Genomic DNA, 18,199 nt, shown 5'->3' with positions numbered 1-18,199 from the left:
GCTTTAAGCAGCGGGGAAAGGTGGTCACAAAAAGACTCTCAGAAGAGACAAACACTGGCTAGGGCTTGGAATGTCAAAATTAAAGACAAGCTGGAAAATGAGGGATGCAGTTGAAATATATACATGACTTATTTTTGTCCTACCTATAAAGATAATAAAGCTATTTATGGATTTAAAATTGCATCGTGTACATTTTACTTTGCCTGTGAACAATCACCTTTGATCCATTAAGAGTTATGCAGTACCAAGGGAAAATAAAATTCAAAAGAATTCATTTTGCCCACTTTCTGTGACTATCTTGTATTTTATCAAGTCCCTTAGGACCTTGAGAGGTCTTGTTTTTACCTTTACTAATTTTTCTAGGGCTTCAAATCTCTAGGAGACAGCTAGGATAAGAAATTGAATATTCAACAAATCTAATATGTCATGGTAGGTTGATAGGGGCATAATGCCCATTTTCAGACCAATAAATATAGTGATAAATCCTGGGCCAAGTTTTCCTCAGCCTCAGCACTATTGATATTTTAGGTAGGTTAATGCTTCATTGTGGGGAGCTGTCCTGTTCATCATAGGATATTTAACAGCATCTCTGGCCTTACTTAACCCACTGGATTGGAGACCAGTAGCACAGATACATGCAAACACCCATACAGACTGGTGACGACCAAAAATGTCTCCTGGGGAACAAAGTCATCCCTGATGGAAAGTGCTGCCTTAGAACATCTCACACAGAAGCACCCTTGGGGACCCTCCCACTCAACTCCCTCATTCTACAGATGAGAAAACTGAAGCTCAGAGACTAAGACTAGAAACCAGGTTTCCTTACTCAGCTTAGAATATTTTTTTAGAGATCAGATATCTTTTTTCTTAGCCTCAGAGAAATGCAATTGTTTTTAAAGTGTTGGAGGAATTCTAAATATCAGTTTCACATGGATGGGCCTAAAGATTATCATACTAAGTGAAGTCAGACACAGAAAGACAAATATATGATATCACTTATATATGGAATCTTAAAACACACACACACACACACACACGACAGAAATGAACTTATTTACAAAGCAGACTCACAGACTTAGAGAAGGAACTTAATGGTTACCAGTAGGGAAGGAGTGGGGCTAGGGCTAGACTGGAAGTGAGGGATTGACATGCACACACTGCTGTATTTAAAATAAGGTAACTGACAAGGATCTACAATAATAGGTCCTTGCTGGTTGTCCATTTTGAATACAGCAGTGTGTACATGACCTTCCCAAACTCCCTAACTATCCCTTCCCCCCCAGCAACCATAAGTTCATTTTCTAAGTCTGTGAGTTTCTTTCTGTTTTTGTAAGTAAGTTCATTTGTGTCATTTCTTTTTAGATAAAAGAATTTGAAAAAGAATAGATATATCACTTTGCTGTACACCTGAAACTAAAACAATATTGTTAATCAACTATGCTCCAAAGTAAAAGAAAAAAGAAAAAAATAAAGCAAATTTAGTTTCATCTAGCTGAATATTAATTTGTTTTTCCTCTCTCCTCTCTTTTCAACTCTCTCTCCTTGATATAAATTATTCAGCCTAGAATTTCTATTTACTTGTTTTCCTAGATACAAATGCTAACAAAATTAATAATAATAAAAAAGATTATGAAAACATCCATACTTCTCTAATTCAGTATTTTTCTTTTTTCATTTGTTAGCAGTGAAGAGGTGAAGGGGAAGATGTCCAATATATATATTCAAGTGTCTGTGTGCCAGGCATTTTGCCTGGCACACCCTAAACACAGTTATTACAACAACCCTCAGAAGTGGGCATTGGCAAGCTTACTCATATTCCTAAAGAGGAAACTGAGGCTCAGGGAAGTAAGGTGACATGCTCACACAGCTAGTGAGTTCTCAAACTGGCATTTGAACTCAAGTCTGTCAGACTGTATAGTGAAACTGAGCTCAGGTTGTAGAGACTTAGAATGGGTTCACGATTACTGCCCAAGAGAGAGCTGAATCCCTTCAGAGAAACAAACTCCCCCGCAATTGTTCGGATCACAGAGCTGAGGAGCTTGCCAGCATCTCCAGGAGGAAGCCAGGCCTCTGCGGCAGTTGCTATGACGACTAGTTTCTTATAATTATAGAACATGGAGGTGACACGGCAAAGCTGTGCAGACAATCACTTTGTTAGGACCTGTCTTCCTCTGACAGTTCCAGGAGCTTAAATATCATAATTTTTTTTAAGTCCCATTTAAAATAATCATGCATTGCAGCAGCAGAGGCCCAGAGAGTGAGAAAGTCAAGGAGATTAACCCTCCTACTGTGTGAGGGGACCAGGAGGCAAGACACATGGCAAGCCATGAGGAAAATAGCATTTCTCCCTTGGGAAATGTTTGCTTCTCTTTTTTCTTTTGGATCAATGCTTTCAGGATTTGGCCAAACAGGGTATTTAAAGAGAAGAAAAAAAGAGAGCCAAAGAAAAATTGGCCTAATGCTTGGCAAATAACAGGGTAGGCAGCAAAATTTTAGCATAGTAAACCACTTTTCAGTTTAGTTTAATTTAGCCAATTCCCCATATGTGCAGGGTTTCCTGATTTGGAAGCTGATACAGACAAAAGGGCACACTCACAAACATATATGCACATCATAGACAAACATACCCCTCTGAGCCAGAAAGCCTGACTCTGTACCTTATTAGCTGTGTGACGTTGAGCGTCTTGACTAACCTCTCTGATCCTCAGTTTCCTTACCTGTACGTCAAAAACAATGCCTACTTCATGAGTTAAAGATAAAATGGAAAATGACTAGCAAACTACACAGCACATAATAAGAGCTCAATGAAATCAATTAAGTAAATATAATAATTTTTTAAATCTTGTTTCACTTTCCATGAACATCTATCTTCCTTTTATTACCCCAGCAGGGGACGTGAGAAAACTTTATGAAGCCCTTCACTTCTTTCAGCAATCCAACCAGGTATCTCGGGAACTCTAGGTGAAGTCAATGTGCCATCTCAGGGGAGTGATGGGTACAGGAAAGGCTGGGACTCTGGGACTCCAGATGAGAAAGTGACTTGGGGAATCAAGGGTAAGTTTCAGAAGGAGGTGAGACCTGGTCTGAGTCACAAGGCAGAAAATGTAGGCAGTCGAGCCGAGGAAACCGCATGGGCAAAGACCAGGAGAGGTGAAAGGAGAGGTGGTTTTGTAGAACTGAGAGAGGCCTGAAGCACTGAGAACAGGGAATGCAGAGGGACAAGCAGCAGGGGCCACCTCTGGGGAGCCTGCAGTGCCAGCTGAAAGCTCACGCTGTTGCCCACAGGACGTGGGGGCCGCCAGGGATTTCTCAAGCAAGATCTGACGGTTGTCCTAACCACACAAAGGTGGAAAGGCGAAGGTCGGATGGAACTGGAAGGCCAAAAGCTGGCCTGGTGGAAAGGGTGGGCGAGGAGAAAGAGCTGAGCCATGGTGTTGAGACGGAGGGCCTAGTGAGATGCAGCCGGCTGTGGCTCCCCACTGAGGCCCGCCCTAGGAGGGAGCATTCCATCCATTGCGTGACCAACTTCCCAGAAATGAAACAGGAGGAGATGCACATTTCTGAAGCTTCTGTGGGGCTTATGTTGTCTCATTTTGTCCTCAGGCCAGGCCTATGGTGCAGACAGCATTGTCTTATTTTACAGCTTGGGAAATGCAGGTTCAGAGACATGAAATGACTTGCTGTCATTCGTATAAACCCACAGTGCCAAATCTCCAACCCACGGATTTCCCCTTTTCTGTACTGCTCTTCACACAAGCTTGCTGGTTAACTGCCCTGGGCTCGGAAAGGAGGGTGATGCATGATTTAGTGTTTGCTCCTTTCCATGGTATAAATATTCCCCCAAAGCTTGGTTACATACTTCTAACAGTTTAACAACTGGTGTGCAGACTTTAAATCGGCCAACTCCCTCAGGAGTCCCACAGGAAATAAGAATATTCACTAAATTCTAGGAGTCTTCTATACCAAACTTACTAACAAGTAACTTGCTTTATTACAGCATTTATGTGCCAGTGTTTGAATCAATGAGAATGACAACCTGGCAATAACAGCAGCCCAGGCATCAGGCTCTGGAATGGAGCTGCCACCAAATCGTCCAGGGCTCGCATGTGCCTCACACCCTGCGCACATTCCGCCTGAGACAGCACCACAGACGTTTTCTCTCCCAGGGAAATGTTTTGTTAAAAAAAAAAAAATTAAGCCACATTCGCTTTTCAATTCTCAATAATGCATGTTTCTCAAGGTTACTCCAATAGTACAATTTCATGAGGCCAAGAGAAAGCACCCAGCCATAAACATAGGCTTGCATCTTTGTTCTGATTTTCAATAAAGCCCTAGCCAGAAGTGCCATAATGAACATCAAATACTCTTGCAGCCTTTTTTTTTCCCACCAAGCACTCACATGCAAATTCTCTTCATGCCAGATAATGACTCTGCTCCTAACCCAGCAGGCAGTGTTTTTAATAACTTACCTAAAGTGTTTCTCAAAATTAAAAAAAATAAGAGAGCAATAAAAACCAAGACAACAGATAATAAAGTAAAATCGCGTATCTCCATTTGCTGCTGTCAGCAAATATTAGAATCCCGTCAATGGAAGGCAGCCTCTGGGATTCTGATGAAAAACTGGAAGAAGCAAATGACAAAGCTATAAAAGAGGTCTCACCTCCCGGGGAATGTGATATCAGGAAGAGGACATCTATGAGGATGTATCATCAGCAAGAAGCTTAGAAGCAAAGATATGGCCCCAATTTTAAATAAATATATTGAAAGTGAGTCAGCCAGAGCTCTGGTGTTTATCAGCATGGAGTTCTTCCATCAACCATGGATTTTTTGTTTGTTTGTTCATTTACCTGCTCATTTATTAAAGATATAATTTGGTGCCTAGGGTGGCCAAGCATTCACTAGGCTTTTGGGGTGCAAAGATGAAGATAGTGGGAGACACAGCAGGTAAAGTTGATGCCAACACTGTGTCACTGGAAGGTTATACAGCAGGTGCGGGAATCCCAAGGGGTAAGGACAGATTGCACATAGGTGGGCAGGCAAGCCTTCACAGGCAGGGCCATTTGAGTTGGGTGCTGAGGGGTGAGAAGGGAGTTTGCCCAATGGCGGAGGCGGGTAAGGCAGTTTGGTTGGAAGAGACAGCATGAACAAAGACAGGGAGGCATACGACGTACGTTACGAGGAAAGGACCAGGACTTTGGGCAGGTGAGGACACCTGTGGGAGGAGGCAGATGAGCAGGGCACCTGTGGAAGCTGTGGGATGGTTAGAAGGACAGCAAATGTATCATGTATGTATGCACCCATACATGCATTAGGAAGAGTCTTCCTTTGGGGAGAGAGGAGAATGGGCAGGAGGGGGCTGAGAAAGGAGGCAGAGGGAGCTGGAAGGAGGCTGGGCCAGCAGATGATGAGTGGGACAGAGACCAGAGCAGAAAGCGTGGTGACCACAGACTTGCAGGCGGGAGAGTGGTCTGGACTCTGCCGACTGTTAGACACGGCCACCCTCCTGGGGAGACTGGTTCTGGCATTCCACCGTGTAGTACTGGGGGGAAGGTGAGAAGAGTTGTGGCCTGAGACAGAATGTGAACATCCCCAACCTTTGGCCAGAAGAGGAAGAGAAGAAGGAAAGAGGTGACTGGCAGCTCGATGGGCTCAGCAGCAGCCCCTGGCTGTGATTCTCTGGTAGCCAGGCCCCCCTTCCCCTGGCGGCAGCTTCCCTCACCCCTTACACTCAGCCAAGGCCCCTGCTTAAGGCCTGTAAGTACAGCCTGGCTCCACAGCTTCCCGGGCATGGAACTCGGGAAAATGCCCAGCCTCTGTGAGCCCGTTTGCTTCACCTGCAACCAGGGTGACAATCTCACCAGCCTGGTGTGCTGGGGTCATTCAGTGGGCTATCTTACATAGTGCCAACCACAGGTCAGGTCAAAAGCAGAGCACAAGCCTCAGACATTGAGTGGACCGACAAATGGATGGAACACTAAGTCAATATCCTGTAATATTAGTCCCGAGGCTTCAACTGGGTATCTGTTTCTTTTTGTTTTATTGGTGTGCTGTTGCTGCTTGTTTTTAGCAACAGGCCACAGTCACCAACCCTTTAAAAACTGCTAGCTTCTCACTTCTAATTCTCCCCCACCAGTTTTATGCTAATGTGTCCATCTGCCTGACAGGAATGATGAGGTCTGGCCCCTTGGCACTGATGTGTCCCTTGCATTCCACATTCTCCCCACTGACTGTGCTGAGGGTCTGGTCTGCAGGCACCCTCAGGATCTTTCCCCACATACCTGGACACCCTCCAGTCTGAGTTTACCCAGGTCATAGCCACCAGAGGCAGGTTTTCTGAATCCTGACTCAGGATGTATTATCAGGGATGGATGCTGAGGCAGTCCCAAGACTGCGTGGGGCTCAAGCTGTAACACACCGGACACACACTCTATACTATACCCTCTTCCGAGAACTGAGAACACATGAGTGGGCCACTGCCACCCTACCCTCCAGGGACCAGAGGCTGAAGGTACCAGAATAGCGCAGCACAGTAGTATGCATGACCCCCTTATGACCTGCAGAGCTCAGACGAAGCATCAGACTCGGAAGATCAGGGGAGGCATCTCAGAGGAGGTGACCCTACAAGGACACAGACAAGAAGTTGGTTGGCATCTTCTTGTCTAAACCACACATTTGCAAGCTCCTCCAGAGCGAGGCTTCAGTCTTGCACGTCTGCGTGTCTCCCAGCAACACATCTAGTGCAGCCCAGTGCAAATTTGATAAAGACAAAAACAAAAGGGGAGAAAGGGCAGAAAGGGAGGAAGTCAGGCAAGCCACAGCTGGGCAGGGTGTCATCAAGGTATAGCAGAGAAAATGGGTTATGGAGCCATAGTTCTGGGTTCTTATTTGTCCTTAAATGTCCTTGCTGCGTGGCCTTGCCAGACACTTCACTTCTTTGAGCATCAGTTTCCTCAACCATAAAATGGAGGTAATAATAAGAGTGGTGATAATATAATAATAAAAGTGGTACTGATAATAATAAGAATAGTAGTACATAAGGTTGTCATCAACCTGAAAAGTGGATATAAAGGCATTTTTAACAAGTACTAGGATTATTCATGTTATAACTGATGTGTTGAGAAGTAGCTTACCAAAAAATACTGCCTGCATTCCCCAAGAGGCAAAGAGATGGCTCCCGAGGTCACTGTAGAGAGCCAGAGGCAGCCCATGGGTTCTGACATTGAATTGGCTACTCTTAGAACAGTTCCTCCCAGAGAAGGCAATGGCAACCCACTCCAGTACTCTTGCCTGGCAAATCCCATGGACGGAGGAGCCTGGTAGGCTGCAGTCCATGGGGTCGCTGGGAGTCGGAAACGACTGAGCGACTTCACTTTCACTTTGCACTTTCATGCATTGGAGGAGGAAATGGCAACCCACTCCAGTGTTCTTGCCTGGAGAATCCCAGGGACGGGGGAGCCTGGTGGGCTGCCGTCTCTGGGGTCGCACAGAGTCGGACATGACTAAAGCGACTTAGCAGCAGCAGCAGAACAGTTCCTCCAGGTTTATCCAGTCACTTTCCCAGGAGGAAAAGCCAGGAAAGGGAGAACCAGGTCTGTCTCAACCAATTGTCAAAATCCAGCTAATTAGGCAGGAAACTTAAGAACCCAGGATGAAGGAAAGGGATCCGAACAGGAAGAGAATAAAATGATCATTCACTGAGAACTAGAGTGCTCCAAGAACTTACACTTCGGGCTATCTCAAGACTGTGTCTCAGTTAATTGATGAGGAATCAAGAGCTCAGAGAGGTGAAGAGAATTCCCAAGGTCATGAAGCTAAGAGGTGACAGGGACATGACCTGAGTTGCCTGGTGAATCTAGTCCCAAAGTACAGGTGTTCCCTAGAATACCTCTCCTCAGGTTAGCACAGCTTCCAAATGCAAGACTCAAGTTTCTTCTCTCAGGTGAGCCTGGGGACAAACAGCTCCTTTCACAGCAAAATCAGCTTCAGAAGAAACTCCAGCTCCCAGGACTAAGAAAGAAGGTGGGGCTTCTCTCTACATGCTCCCATCTTCTCAAAGAAGCCTGATGAACATTCTCGCAAGTCTGTGACCCTTGGCAATGACTGCAAGAGCCTTCGTGTTAAAAAAAAAAAAAAAAAAAAATCCAGGCGATTCTTTCAATCTTTCTCCATTCATCTCTCCCTCCCTGCTCTCTCCTCTCATTCTCTCTCAAAGTACAATTGCTATGAGCTGATCTCCCCAGGTCAGATTTGAGCTGTGAAGTCACAAGCTGTTCCACCTCCTCAAAGGTACTGGGACTAAGGGTCAGATGCCTCTTTGTCATCCCCATGGTTACTTCTGCCGTGGGTGATATCCTGGAGGGGGCGCCCGGCCATTGTTTATCAGCCTTATACTCTCTGAAATGAACTGGGAATTTTCTGACTTCAAGCTCCAGTTCCCTAGCCTCAATTTCCATCCTGAGCTCCAGACCAGTTACATTCAAGGGTGGCCAGACTGCCTCCTCCCCGACTCACCTCTCCCATGGTACCTGCACACCCTCCACTCAATGTGCTCCCTACTGTCCAGTCCCCCATCTCCTATCCAGTCAGCCAAGCCAAGCACCCAGAAGCTCCTGATGGAGCCTCTGATTCTCCAACCAGGAACAAGTCCTGCAAGTTCACCTCCGTAACAGCCCACCTGGATGCCTGAGTGCCCCTGCAGCTGACGCTCAGACCCTCAGACTCCTCTCAGTCACCACCAGCCTCCTCCTTAGACTGCAGCATCAACCATCACCCCAGTAGAAACATCCTCCATGTGGCCAGGGGAAGCTCTCGTTAAAGAAGTGAAAAGCTGGTCAAATGGATGCTTGCAGCTTTACAAAAGCAAACAAATTTGCTCCATTCCTTCCATTTTGTTCCAAGTGGCAGGGCCCTCCACCCACACCAGTGCTGAAAAGGTCTGACCCCGAATCCCAGCACCCTTTTTTTCCCACCCCCAGGACCAAATCAGTCAAGTTGTGGGGGGCTAGGGGGCGGGCTTCCACAGGCCCTGATCCCTGATGAACTACTCATTTTTTCTTGGCTGACTCACTTCTGTTCTAACCCAGAGTTACCTATGGCAGGCCGCGTGGATGAACAGACAGTCCCGGCCACTTGCTAGTGGGGGAGCAGGTTGCATTGCTGCTCTGAGCTTAAGTTCCTCTTGAAAAAAAAAAAAAAAAACGGGACTATATCAGCCTCTCAGGGACCCATGGGCCTCATGATATGATATGATATGATGTTTACCATATGATAAAACAGCCACATCACCGGAAGTTGCCAACAAAGAGGAAACAAAAATGAAACAACGTGGTCCCAGCACCGCTGCTGAAGACACAGCCACAGACGACATTCTGAGACATTTCTTTCCTCTGTGTGCTTGTGGTTTTTTCATAGTTCCAATCATAGAAAACATACAATTTTAATCTCTGCTTTTTTCACTCAACCTCCTCTATAATAAGTATCTGCCCAAATTATCACATGTCTTCATAACCATCATTTTAAATGATTGCTAAATAAGGATTAATTCCGTCAAAAACTGTAACACTCTATTTGGTAAAACGAGCAAAATTTTTAAATGCGTCTAATTTTTTTCTGATTATTGTAGCAAGTCATGCTCTTGTAGAATTGGGAAAGTAAAAGAAAGAAGAAAATATCTCACGAGCCCGTAATTCAGAGTAAACTGCTCACCCCGCAAAAGTGGTTCTTAAAAAATTGTTGAACTACTCCATCCTATGCATGTGGTCTTACATATGGAATCATGAGAAAGTTGCTGAAAACCTAGCATTGTTTCCAATGCTTTGAGTTTATCAATAACACTGCAGTAAACATTTGTGCTCATGAATCTGGACATATTTCTGATGATCTCTGCTGCTAGGAGGACAGGTCAGCTTCACTCCCTGGCCTGGTCCCCGCACACTGTGTACCAAGACACTCCCACCCTCCCCTCATGGCTACCTGCTGGCTCTTGCAGGTAGGTACCTGCACGCAGTTCAGGCCAGGTCCAAGTTCACTGGGCCCATGCTGTGTGCCAGACACTAAAGCCACAGTCAGAAATAAAAGCAATCCTTGCCCTCTAAGAAGGGGTCAACATCTAGCGAAGTCCCACATGCTGGGGGATGTACACAGAGGTGCCATGCTCCCTCCCAGGCTCACACACCCAGCTGCTCTAATGTAGATCGAACAGGGAAAAACAGAGGGACAGAAGCAGACCAGCATATGCACCCACACACATACTCCAATCCCCAGACAAGCAACCAAGGACTGTTTTCACGTCCAAAGCCCCTGAGCCACAGTTGACACGAAATAGCTGCTATTAGTCATATACTTCTTCTGCTTTGCATGTATTCTGTACGTCATCCTCACAGTAACCTTCTGGTATTTCCCTTTGATAAGTGAGGTTTACTGACTTGCTTGTGCTTCCCAAGTGGCTCAGTGGTAAAGATTATTCACCTGCCAATGCAGGAGATGCAGGAGACGTGGATTTGATCCCTGGGTCAGGAAGATCCCCTGGAGAAGGAAATGGCTGCCCACTCCAGTATTCCTGCCTGGGAAATTCCATGGACAGAGGAACCTGGTGGGCTACAGTCTATGGGGCTGCAAAGAGTCGGGCATGACTTAGCAACTAAACAACAACTGACTTGCTTGTGGCCTTACGGCTGGTATGAGGCAGAAACAAAAGCGCAAACCCTGCCAGACTGCTCCAGCATCCTTCTACAGAACCACCTATTCTACTGCCTCCATGGCAGATTTTGCCTCCAAAATATCTCTTAGGTCTCTAATCCACTCACCACCCTTCTCAAAGCCACTACTGGTGTTTGAACGTGGACAAATGCAGTAGCCCAGCAGTCTCCGCATGTTCCCTCTTGCCCACTACACTCTGTTAGTCATGTAAAAGCCAGTCTGCTTTTTCAAAAAACCAGCTGTAATCATGTCCTTCCTTTACCTGAAGTCCTTCTAGGGTGTCTTCATAAAAACCCAAATTCCTCCATACAGCATATGAGGCCTAGGATTGTCTGCACTCTGCCTATTTCTCCTGCCTCCTCCCCACACCTCTCCCAGAGCCCAGATTTGCTGCCCTTATGCCTATTCAGTGTTGGGTCCAATTCCCCTCCAGCCTCAGGGCCCTAAGTCCTAAGTGACTTCCCCATGGTACTTTCCTGAGATTCCTCCACACATCTTTGCAGAGCAGGTTTCATGGCTCCTTCATGCAATTCATCACAGTGATATATACTCCTCAGTTCTCCTAGTGACCCCTCCACCAAGAAATAGAAATTCAATCATCTAGTTTTTACCACTCAGTCAACTTTTCTCTACCTTTGTTGTTTTCATATTTGTTGCAATCAGCCACTGTCTACAATTTGCGTTTCTTTACACATTTCCATCACATTTCCTGGAGACTGTGATGGAAAGGCAGAGAGACAGGGACCGGATGTAAAAGAAGAAATGAGACACATTTAACAATTATCAAATTGTCTAAACATTTCGGGGCCAGAGAAAGGCTAATTCATCCTCAAGAGGCAGAGTTTTGTTATTTGACTAGACTCAGTGACTCATATGCAGTCTTTCTGTCACACCATCAAGACACTGACCGTAAATTCGGCGATTTTCGGCACCCGGAACTTCCCTTTGTTCTTCTGTTCAGGCTGATATTCTGTTCTTGTCTTCACAATCACCTAAAATGATCAACCAGTGTTAGCACACATAAATACTTGGAAGAGTTTTCTCTTCCTTTTTTTTTTAGTAACTAGAATTAACTATATATTGCATAAAGATCAGAAAACACACACTTCCTCAAACACACACAAGAAAATTAAAAATTAAAATTACCCATAATATTTTCCCATTCCAACAGAGACAACCATAGGTGACAATTCTGGTCACACCTTTTCAGATGTTTTTACATGCACATATAGTGGGCTGCCGTCTCTGGGGTCGCACAGAGTCAGACACGACTGAAGCGACTTAGCAGCAGCAGCAGCAGATGTATTATATTGTATTTACGTATTAGCTATTTATACAAATATATTTTTGTGAAATGGACTGGCACTTCATTTTATCACACAACACTACACTAACATTTTTTTCCATGTAGATAAATATATGATTTCAGTTTGCCTTTTGATGTCCTTTATTATTTCATTGTGTGTGTGACTACAATTATTCTAAGCAGTATTGACCGTTGAACATGTAGGGTGTTTCCACAGTTTGGATTATCTAAGCAAGTTATGATGAACATCTTGTAGCTAAAGTTTTGCACATATACTTAATTCCAATTTAATTTGGAGACTTCCACAAAGCAAAATATAAAGGTCTATTGAATCTATTGTATCATCTTATTTTTCTGAAGTCTGAATATTTTGCAGAGGCGGCTAATATCTTTTCAAGATAAGCTGTCAACCTGCCAAGACATGTATGGAACTTCATCCCACTGTGTAGGCAAAGTGGAAGAAAAAAAGAAACTTGACAGATAATCAATAACTATTGCTGAGTGCCACAGTGTCATGGGGGGCACAGGAGCTGTCTGAGCCTTGGGGTCTCACCTGTAAAGTAAGGACAATGATCATAATAATAACCCCTATTTAACAAGATTGTTTTGAGGGTTAAATGAGATGATCATGGGCAAAATTTTTGGAATAATTTATTATGTGCCAGGGCTAGATCAAGCTCTCCATATACTTCATCCACAAACCACTACTATTTCCATTCTCCTGAAAGGGAAACTGAAGCAGAGAGCTGCCAAGTCACATATCCAAGGTAACACAGCTCAAAGGAAGCAATCTTCTAACTATGATCGGTCTTCTTCTTAGAGCTTAAATTAACTGAATTTTCACTGAAAACTTTCATCCTGAGTTTTCCTAGAAATGACAGTCAAGTGTATGGACTCCTGCAAGAATTCTATGAAGAATGCTCGTGAAGGTCTCTGAGGCATACTGTGGACAAAACACAGCCCACAAAGGAAGGGGCAAGGGAGGAATGTCCATGATTGAACATCTCCTGTGTGGCACTTAAATCTGTTGGTTAGGAGGAGCTGGGTCCCAGCCCATGCAAAACACCGCTCCCTCCCTGACACACAGAATTCATTTGCAGATGTAAATTCTGTTGCTGTGGCCCACCCTCTTTCAATTCTGCTCCTCCAAACAATAAAAAGTGATCCCTGGCTTCCTTAAACTAAGAAATGATACAGTCAAACAAGGGTGAGGGATTTGTGGGGAGAATGGGGTTAGGGGATGTTCAATTTTTTTTTTCTATCTCCTGCTCTAAAGAAGAAGAAAACAGAAGCCTCCTTGCCACAAGTAAAAAAATATCCCTCATGCTTTGCAAATGTACCGTACAGCAGACACTGAGCACTTGCAGGCACTATCTCATTTAATTCTGTGTTGTGGGGCAGATACTGACATTGTCAATATTGTAGGGAGGTGAAAGATTGCACAGTGTGCTTGAATCCCAACTCTAGCACTGAGCCTTCTGTGTCTTGGTTTTCTCATCCATTAAATGGGAAATAACCATAAGTTTTTAGGAGGCTTATATGAGTCAATATAAGTCAAGCACTCACATCGTTTATTCAATAATAAATGTTTTTTTTTAAACACTGCCTCTGAGTGCTGCCAAATGTTTTTCCAATAGATGTCTGAAGCAGATGTAGCTTGGGCCTGGCTTGCACATGTCAACCTGTAGCTCCTCCCTATCCAGCCCTTACAGAACAACACAAGGAGTTCTCAAGAATGATGCTCTTCAAGCATGGTCTAAAAAAGGGGGCTTTCAAGGATGAATACTGTTTTCCTGAGTGAACAAGCCAAGACATTTTATGCAAAGTGAACCACATGGTTTAGGAAACAAAAGTGTGAAACAGCATGTAGCCTATGTGTTTGGATGCTTGGGTGTCACATGAACTTCAATGTATAAGTAAGAATTGAGAGCTAATATAACTACAAGAGCACATGCAAAAGCACAGCTCATAGGCCGTGCTGTGTGCTTAGGTGCTCAGTCGTGTCCGACTCTTTGCAACCCCATGGACTGTAGCCCACCAGGTTCCTCTGTCCATGGGGATTCTCCAGGCAAGAATACTGGAGGCGGTCACCATGCCCTACTCCAGGGGATCTTCCCAATCCAGGGATTGAACCTAGGTCTCCCACATGCAGGCAGATTCTTTACCGTCTGAGCCACCAGGGAAGCCCAAGAATACTGGAATGGGTAGCCTTTCCCTTCTCATGTGACTAAGCACAGCACATCACATCCCTTTTCCTGGGGATCTTCCTGATCCAGGAATCAAACTGGGGTCTCCTGCATTGCAGGCAGATTCTTTACCAGCTGAGCTACCAGGGAAACCCTCTAGAGATGGCTGTGTAGCCTCCATAGGCTAGCTGTTTCTATTAGAAACTCACAATATTCTGGGAAGGGCCAAATGAAATATGCTGGTGTTCTGTGAACTTAAAAGATACTCTACAAATTGTAATCATTAAAAGTTGTTGGGATAGTACTAGATCAACTGGCAGGTTATGAAATGTATAGAATATTTAGATGTCTGACCATTTTTAAAAACATTTACAAACTTGGAATTATAATTTCTTCATGTTATATGTGTGTATATGCCTAATGTGTGCATGTATATATAAACATATTATAATACAACTCAGTATCTATTTCTAAGCTTAGTAAATTTCCTGGTCAATGTGCTATGTAACCCATAAAACTTGGGGCAATAATTGCCTTTGCCTTTTATGCTAGACAGCATTCTAAGATAGTCCCCAAACTTCCCAGCCTATCCCCACCCCTATATAATCTCCTTCCTCAACAGTGTGGACAGGACCCATGAATATAATGGCACAGTCACTCCCATGAGTATGTTATGCTATCTAAAACTCCATCAGAGCAGATTGGAGAGAGATGCTCCTTCTGGCCTTCAAGTAAGTCAACATGTTGGAGAGGGCTATGCAGCCAATGCCTGAGGGTGGACTCTAGGAGCTGAAAATTACCCGGGCCGATAGTAAGGTCATGCAAGAAAATGGCACTTAGTCCTACAACCACAAGTAACTGAATTCTGCCAATAACTGGCATGAGCTTGGAATAGGGCCCCAAGCATCAGGTAAAATGCAGCCCAGCTGAAACCTTGACTTCAGAACTGTGAGATCCTCCTGAGCAGACAACCCACCTAAATTGTGACTGGACTTCTGACCTATAAAAACCTGTGAGGTTTCTGACCTGTGAGGTGTTAAATTTGTGTTGTTTTGAAGTACTAAAGCTTTGGTAACTGGTTACATAAAAACAGAAAAACCAAAATTCCTCCCCACATTATCAAGTCCATCTCAACCATCTCTTAACTAGACTTATTCATTTCTTGATCCTTAGCCATCAGACTCATCTCAAGCATCACACATCAAATGTCAAGAAGTATTTGCTACTTAGTCTTCTCCTTTGCCCTTCTATTTTATAGACATCTTTCTCAAAACTTCTCAAAGAGTTCTAGACCATTTATATCATTCCATTTAATTTAAAAGACCTCACGCAGCAGTCAACATGTTGAGACAGGAACAAAGCTAAACAAATATTACTGCTGAAATGAGACAATGAATAACCATTACAGGCATATCATTCTGCTATAAATGCCATAATAAATATTTTGTGGTTGTTTCTCTAGTATCCATTCCCATCTTCAATCAAAAGCCCCCAGTCCTCCTTTCAAGAGCCCTGTCCTATGTAACAGCCATGTGGTTTGGTGGAATTGTTGCCTTCCTTGAGGGCAGGGATGGTCCCTAATTAAGTTAGGCCAATCAGAACATATTGTTTTATTGATCACAAAATTTGATTGACTCAGAGATGCACATGTTATCCAATTTGGATCAAAGTATATGAGACGGTTGGGAACACGGAGCCGATGGAGTCTATTCAACAGGGTTCCAGACCGAGCAATGGAGCAGGTGAATGAGCTCAATGAGAAGGGCAATGAGGCCCTGAGAGCTGGCAACACTGACGATGTGCTACAGCGCTGCTCTGAAGCCATTAAGTTAGACCCCCAGAACCATGTGCTCTGCAGCAATCACTCAGCGGCCTATGCCAAGAAAGGAGACTACCAGAAGGCTTATGAGGATAGCTGCAAAACCGCTGACCTAAAGCCTGACTGGGGCAAGGGCTATTCATGAAAAGCAGCAGCTCTTGAATTGTTAAACTGATTTGAAGAAGCCAAGCAAACCTATGAGGAGGGTTTAAAACATGAAGCAAACAATCCTCAGTTCAAAGAAGGTTTACAGACTATGGAGGCCCGGTTGGCAGAAAGGAAATTCATGAACCCTTTCAACATGCCTAATCTGTACCAGAAGTTGGAGAGTGGTCCCAGGACCAAGACTCAGCTTGCAGATCCTACCTACCGGGAACTGATCGAGCAGCTGCAGAACAAGCCCTCCAACCTGGGCACGAAACTGCAAAATCCCCAGATCATGACTACTCTTAGCATCCTGCTCGGAGTTGATCTGGGCAGTATGGATGAAGAGGAGGAAGTTGCAACACCTCCACCACCACTTCCTCCCAAAAAGGAGACAAAACCAGAGCCAATGGAAGAAGATCTTCCAGAGAATAAGAAGCAGGTGCCGAAAGAAAAAGAGCTGGGGAATGAAGCCTATAGGAAGAAGGTCTTTGACACAGCCTTGAAGCACTATGGCAGAGCCAAGGACCAGGATCCCACCAACATGACTCACATAACCCACCAAGCAGCCATGTACTTCGAGAAGGGTGACTATGGTCAATGCCGGGAGCTTTGTGAGAAGGCCATTGAAGTGGGGCGAGAAAACTGAGAAGACTACCGACAGATTGCCAAAGCTTATGCACGAATTGGCAACTCTGATTTCAAAGAAGAAAAGTCCAAGGATGCCATCCATTTCTATAATAAGTCTCTGGCAGACCACCGAACCCCACATGTGCTCAAGAAACGCCAACAGGCAGAGAAAATCTTGAAGGAGCAAGAGCGGCTGGCCTACATAAATCCTGACCTGGCCTCGGAGGAGAAGAACAAAGGCAATGAGTGTTTTCAGAAAGGGGACTACTCCCAGGCCATGAAGCACTACACAGAAGCCATTAAACGGAACCCCAAAGATGCCAAACTGTACAGCAACTGAGCTACCTGCTACACCAAGCTCCTGGAGTTCCAGCTGGCACTCAAGGACTGTGAGGAGTGGAGCCAACCTTTATCAAGGGTTATACCCGGAAAGCCGCCGCCCCGGAGGTGACGAAGGACTACACAAAAGCCACGGCTGTCTACCAGAAAGCACTCGACCTGGACTCCAACTGTAAGGAGGCCGCAGATGGTTACCAGAGCTGCATGATGGCCCAGTACAACCGACACGACAGCCCTGAAGATGTGAAGCGGTGGGCCATGGCCAACCCGGAGGTGCAGCAAATAATGAGTGACCCGGCCATGCGGCTCATCCTGGAACAGATGCAGAAGGACCCGCAGGCGCTCAGTGAACACTTAAAGAATCCTGGGATAGCACAGAAGATCCAGAAGCTGATGGATGTGGGTCTGATAGCCATCCGGTGATGACTTGCTCATCATCCCCTTCCCTTCACCCTCATGTGGAAAGAGGAGCTGGGACTGTGCCACGCAGCACAGAGCAGAAGGAAGAGAAGGGGAGACAAGCAAACAGCGTATCTATATGTTTATACAGACCTACATGGAAGATTCAGAGACTTACACTCGTGTATTCGTGCAGCTGCTGCCTCTGGGCCCTCCCAGCACACGCATGGCCCTTCCCCTGCCCCCAAGTCACTGTCTCAGCTGCTCTCCTGTAGTTGCTTATTTTTTATTTGGGGCAGTGGGCTTGTATGGGGAGGGGAGGGTGTTCTTCCCAACCTCAGATCCCAACTGTCTTCATTCACATTGTTAACTCTACGTCCTCTTCTCCAATAAGACAAGCCAGTCAGGTGTGGTTACATAAAAAAAAAAGGATATGAGGCAATACTGACTGGGAAGTTGGGGGAAGAAGCCTCCTTGCTCTTTACGAGTGTTCCCTAAAGAGCATGGTCTTCCTCTGGACTGTATAGTGAGGACCTCATTCTGAAACTGTTGATGCATTTGTTGCTACTACGAGGAGGAGCCAGGATGAGGTCAAAGGCAGCATATAAAAGAGGACAGAGTCAAGAGGAACCTGGAGAAATGGATGTGAGCCCTGATGACATCCTGCCCTCTGGATCA

At 45.0% G+C, this 18,199-nt stretch overlaps 1 protein-coding gene and 1 pseudogene across 2 annotated transcripts in view; one reads left to right on the top strand and one right to left on the bottom strand.

Moving 5' to 3' along the window:
- NSG2 (neuronal vesicle trafficking associated 2) overlaps window positions 1-18,199 on the bottom strand; it is a 70,648-nt gene that overhangs the window by 39,144 nt on the left and 13,305 nt on the right. For both annotated transcript variants that reach the window (XM_055554741.1, XM_055554742.1), the window contains exon 3: window positions 11,607-11,690. In XM_055554741.1, coding sequence (XP_055410716.1) covers window positions 11,607-11,690 — 84 coding nt within the window. The remainder of the gene's footprint in view (window positions 1-11,606; window positions 11,691-18,199) is intronic.
- Window positions 15,924-17,594, top strand: LOC129632982 (stress-induced-phosphoprotein 1-like; annotated as a pseudogene).

The sequence above is a fragment of the Bubalus kerabau genome, chromosome 18 (assembly GCF_029407905.1).
Source record: "Bubalus kerabau isolate K-KA32 ecotype Philippines breed swamp buffalo chromosome 18, PCC_UOA_SB_1v2, whole genome shotgun sequence".
Lineage (NCBI taxonomy): Eukaryota > Metazoa > Chordata > Mammalia > Artiodactyla > Bovidae > Bubalus > Bubalus kerabau.
The sequence above is the reverse complement of the archived record's forward strand: the minus strand, read 5'-3'. Positions and strand labels throughout refer to the sequence as shown.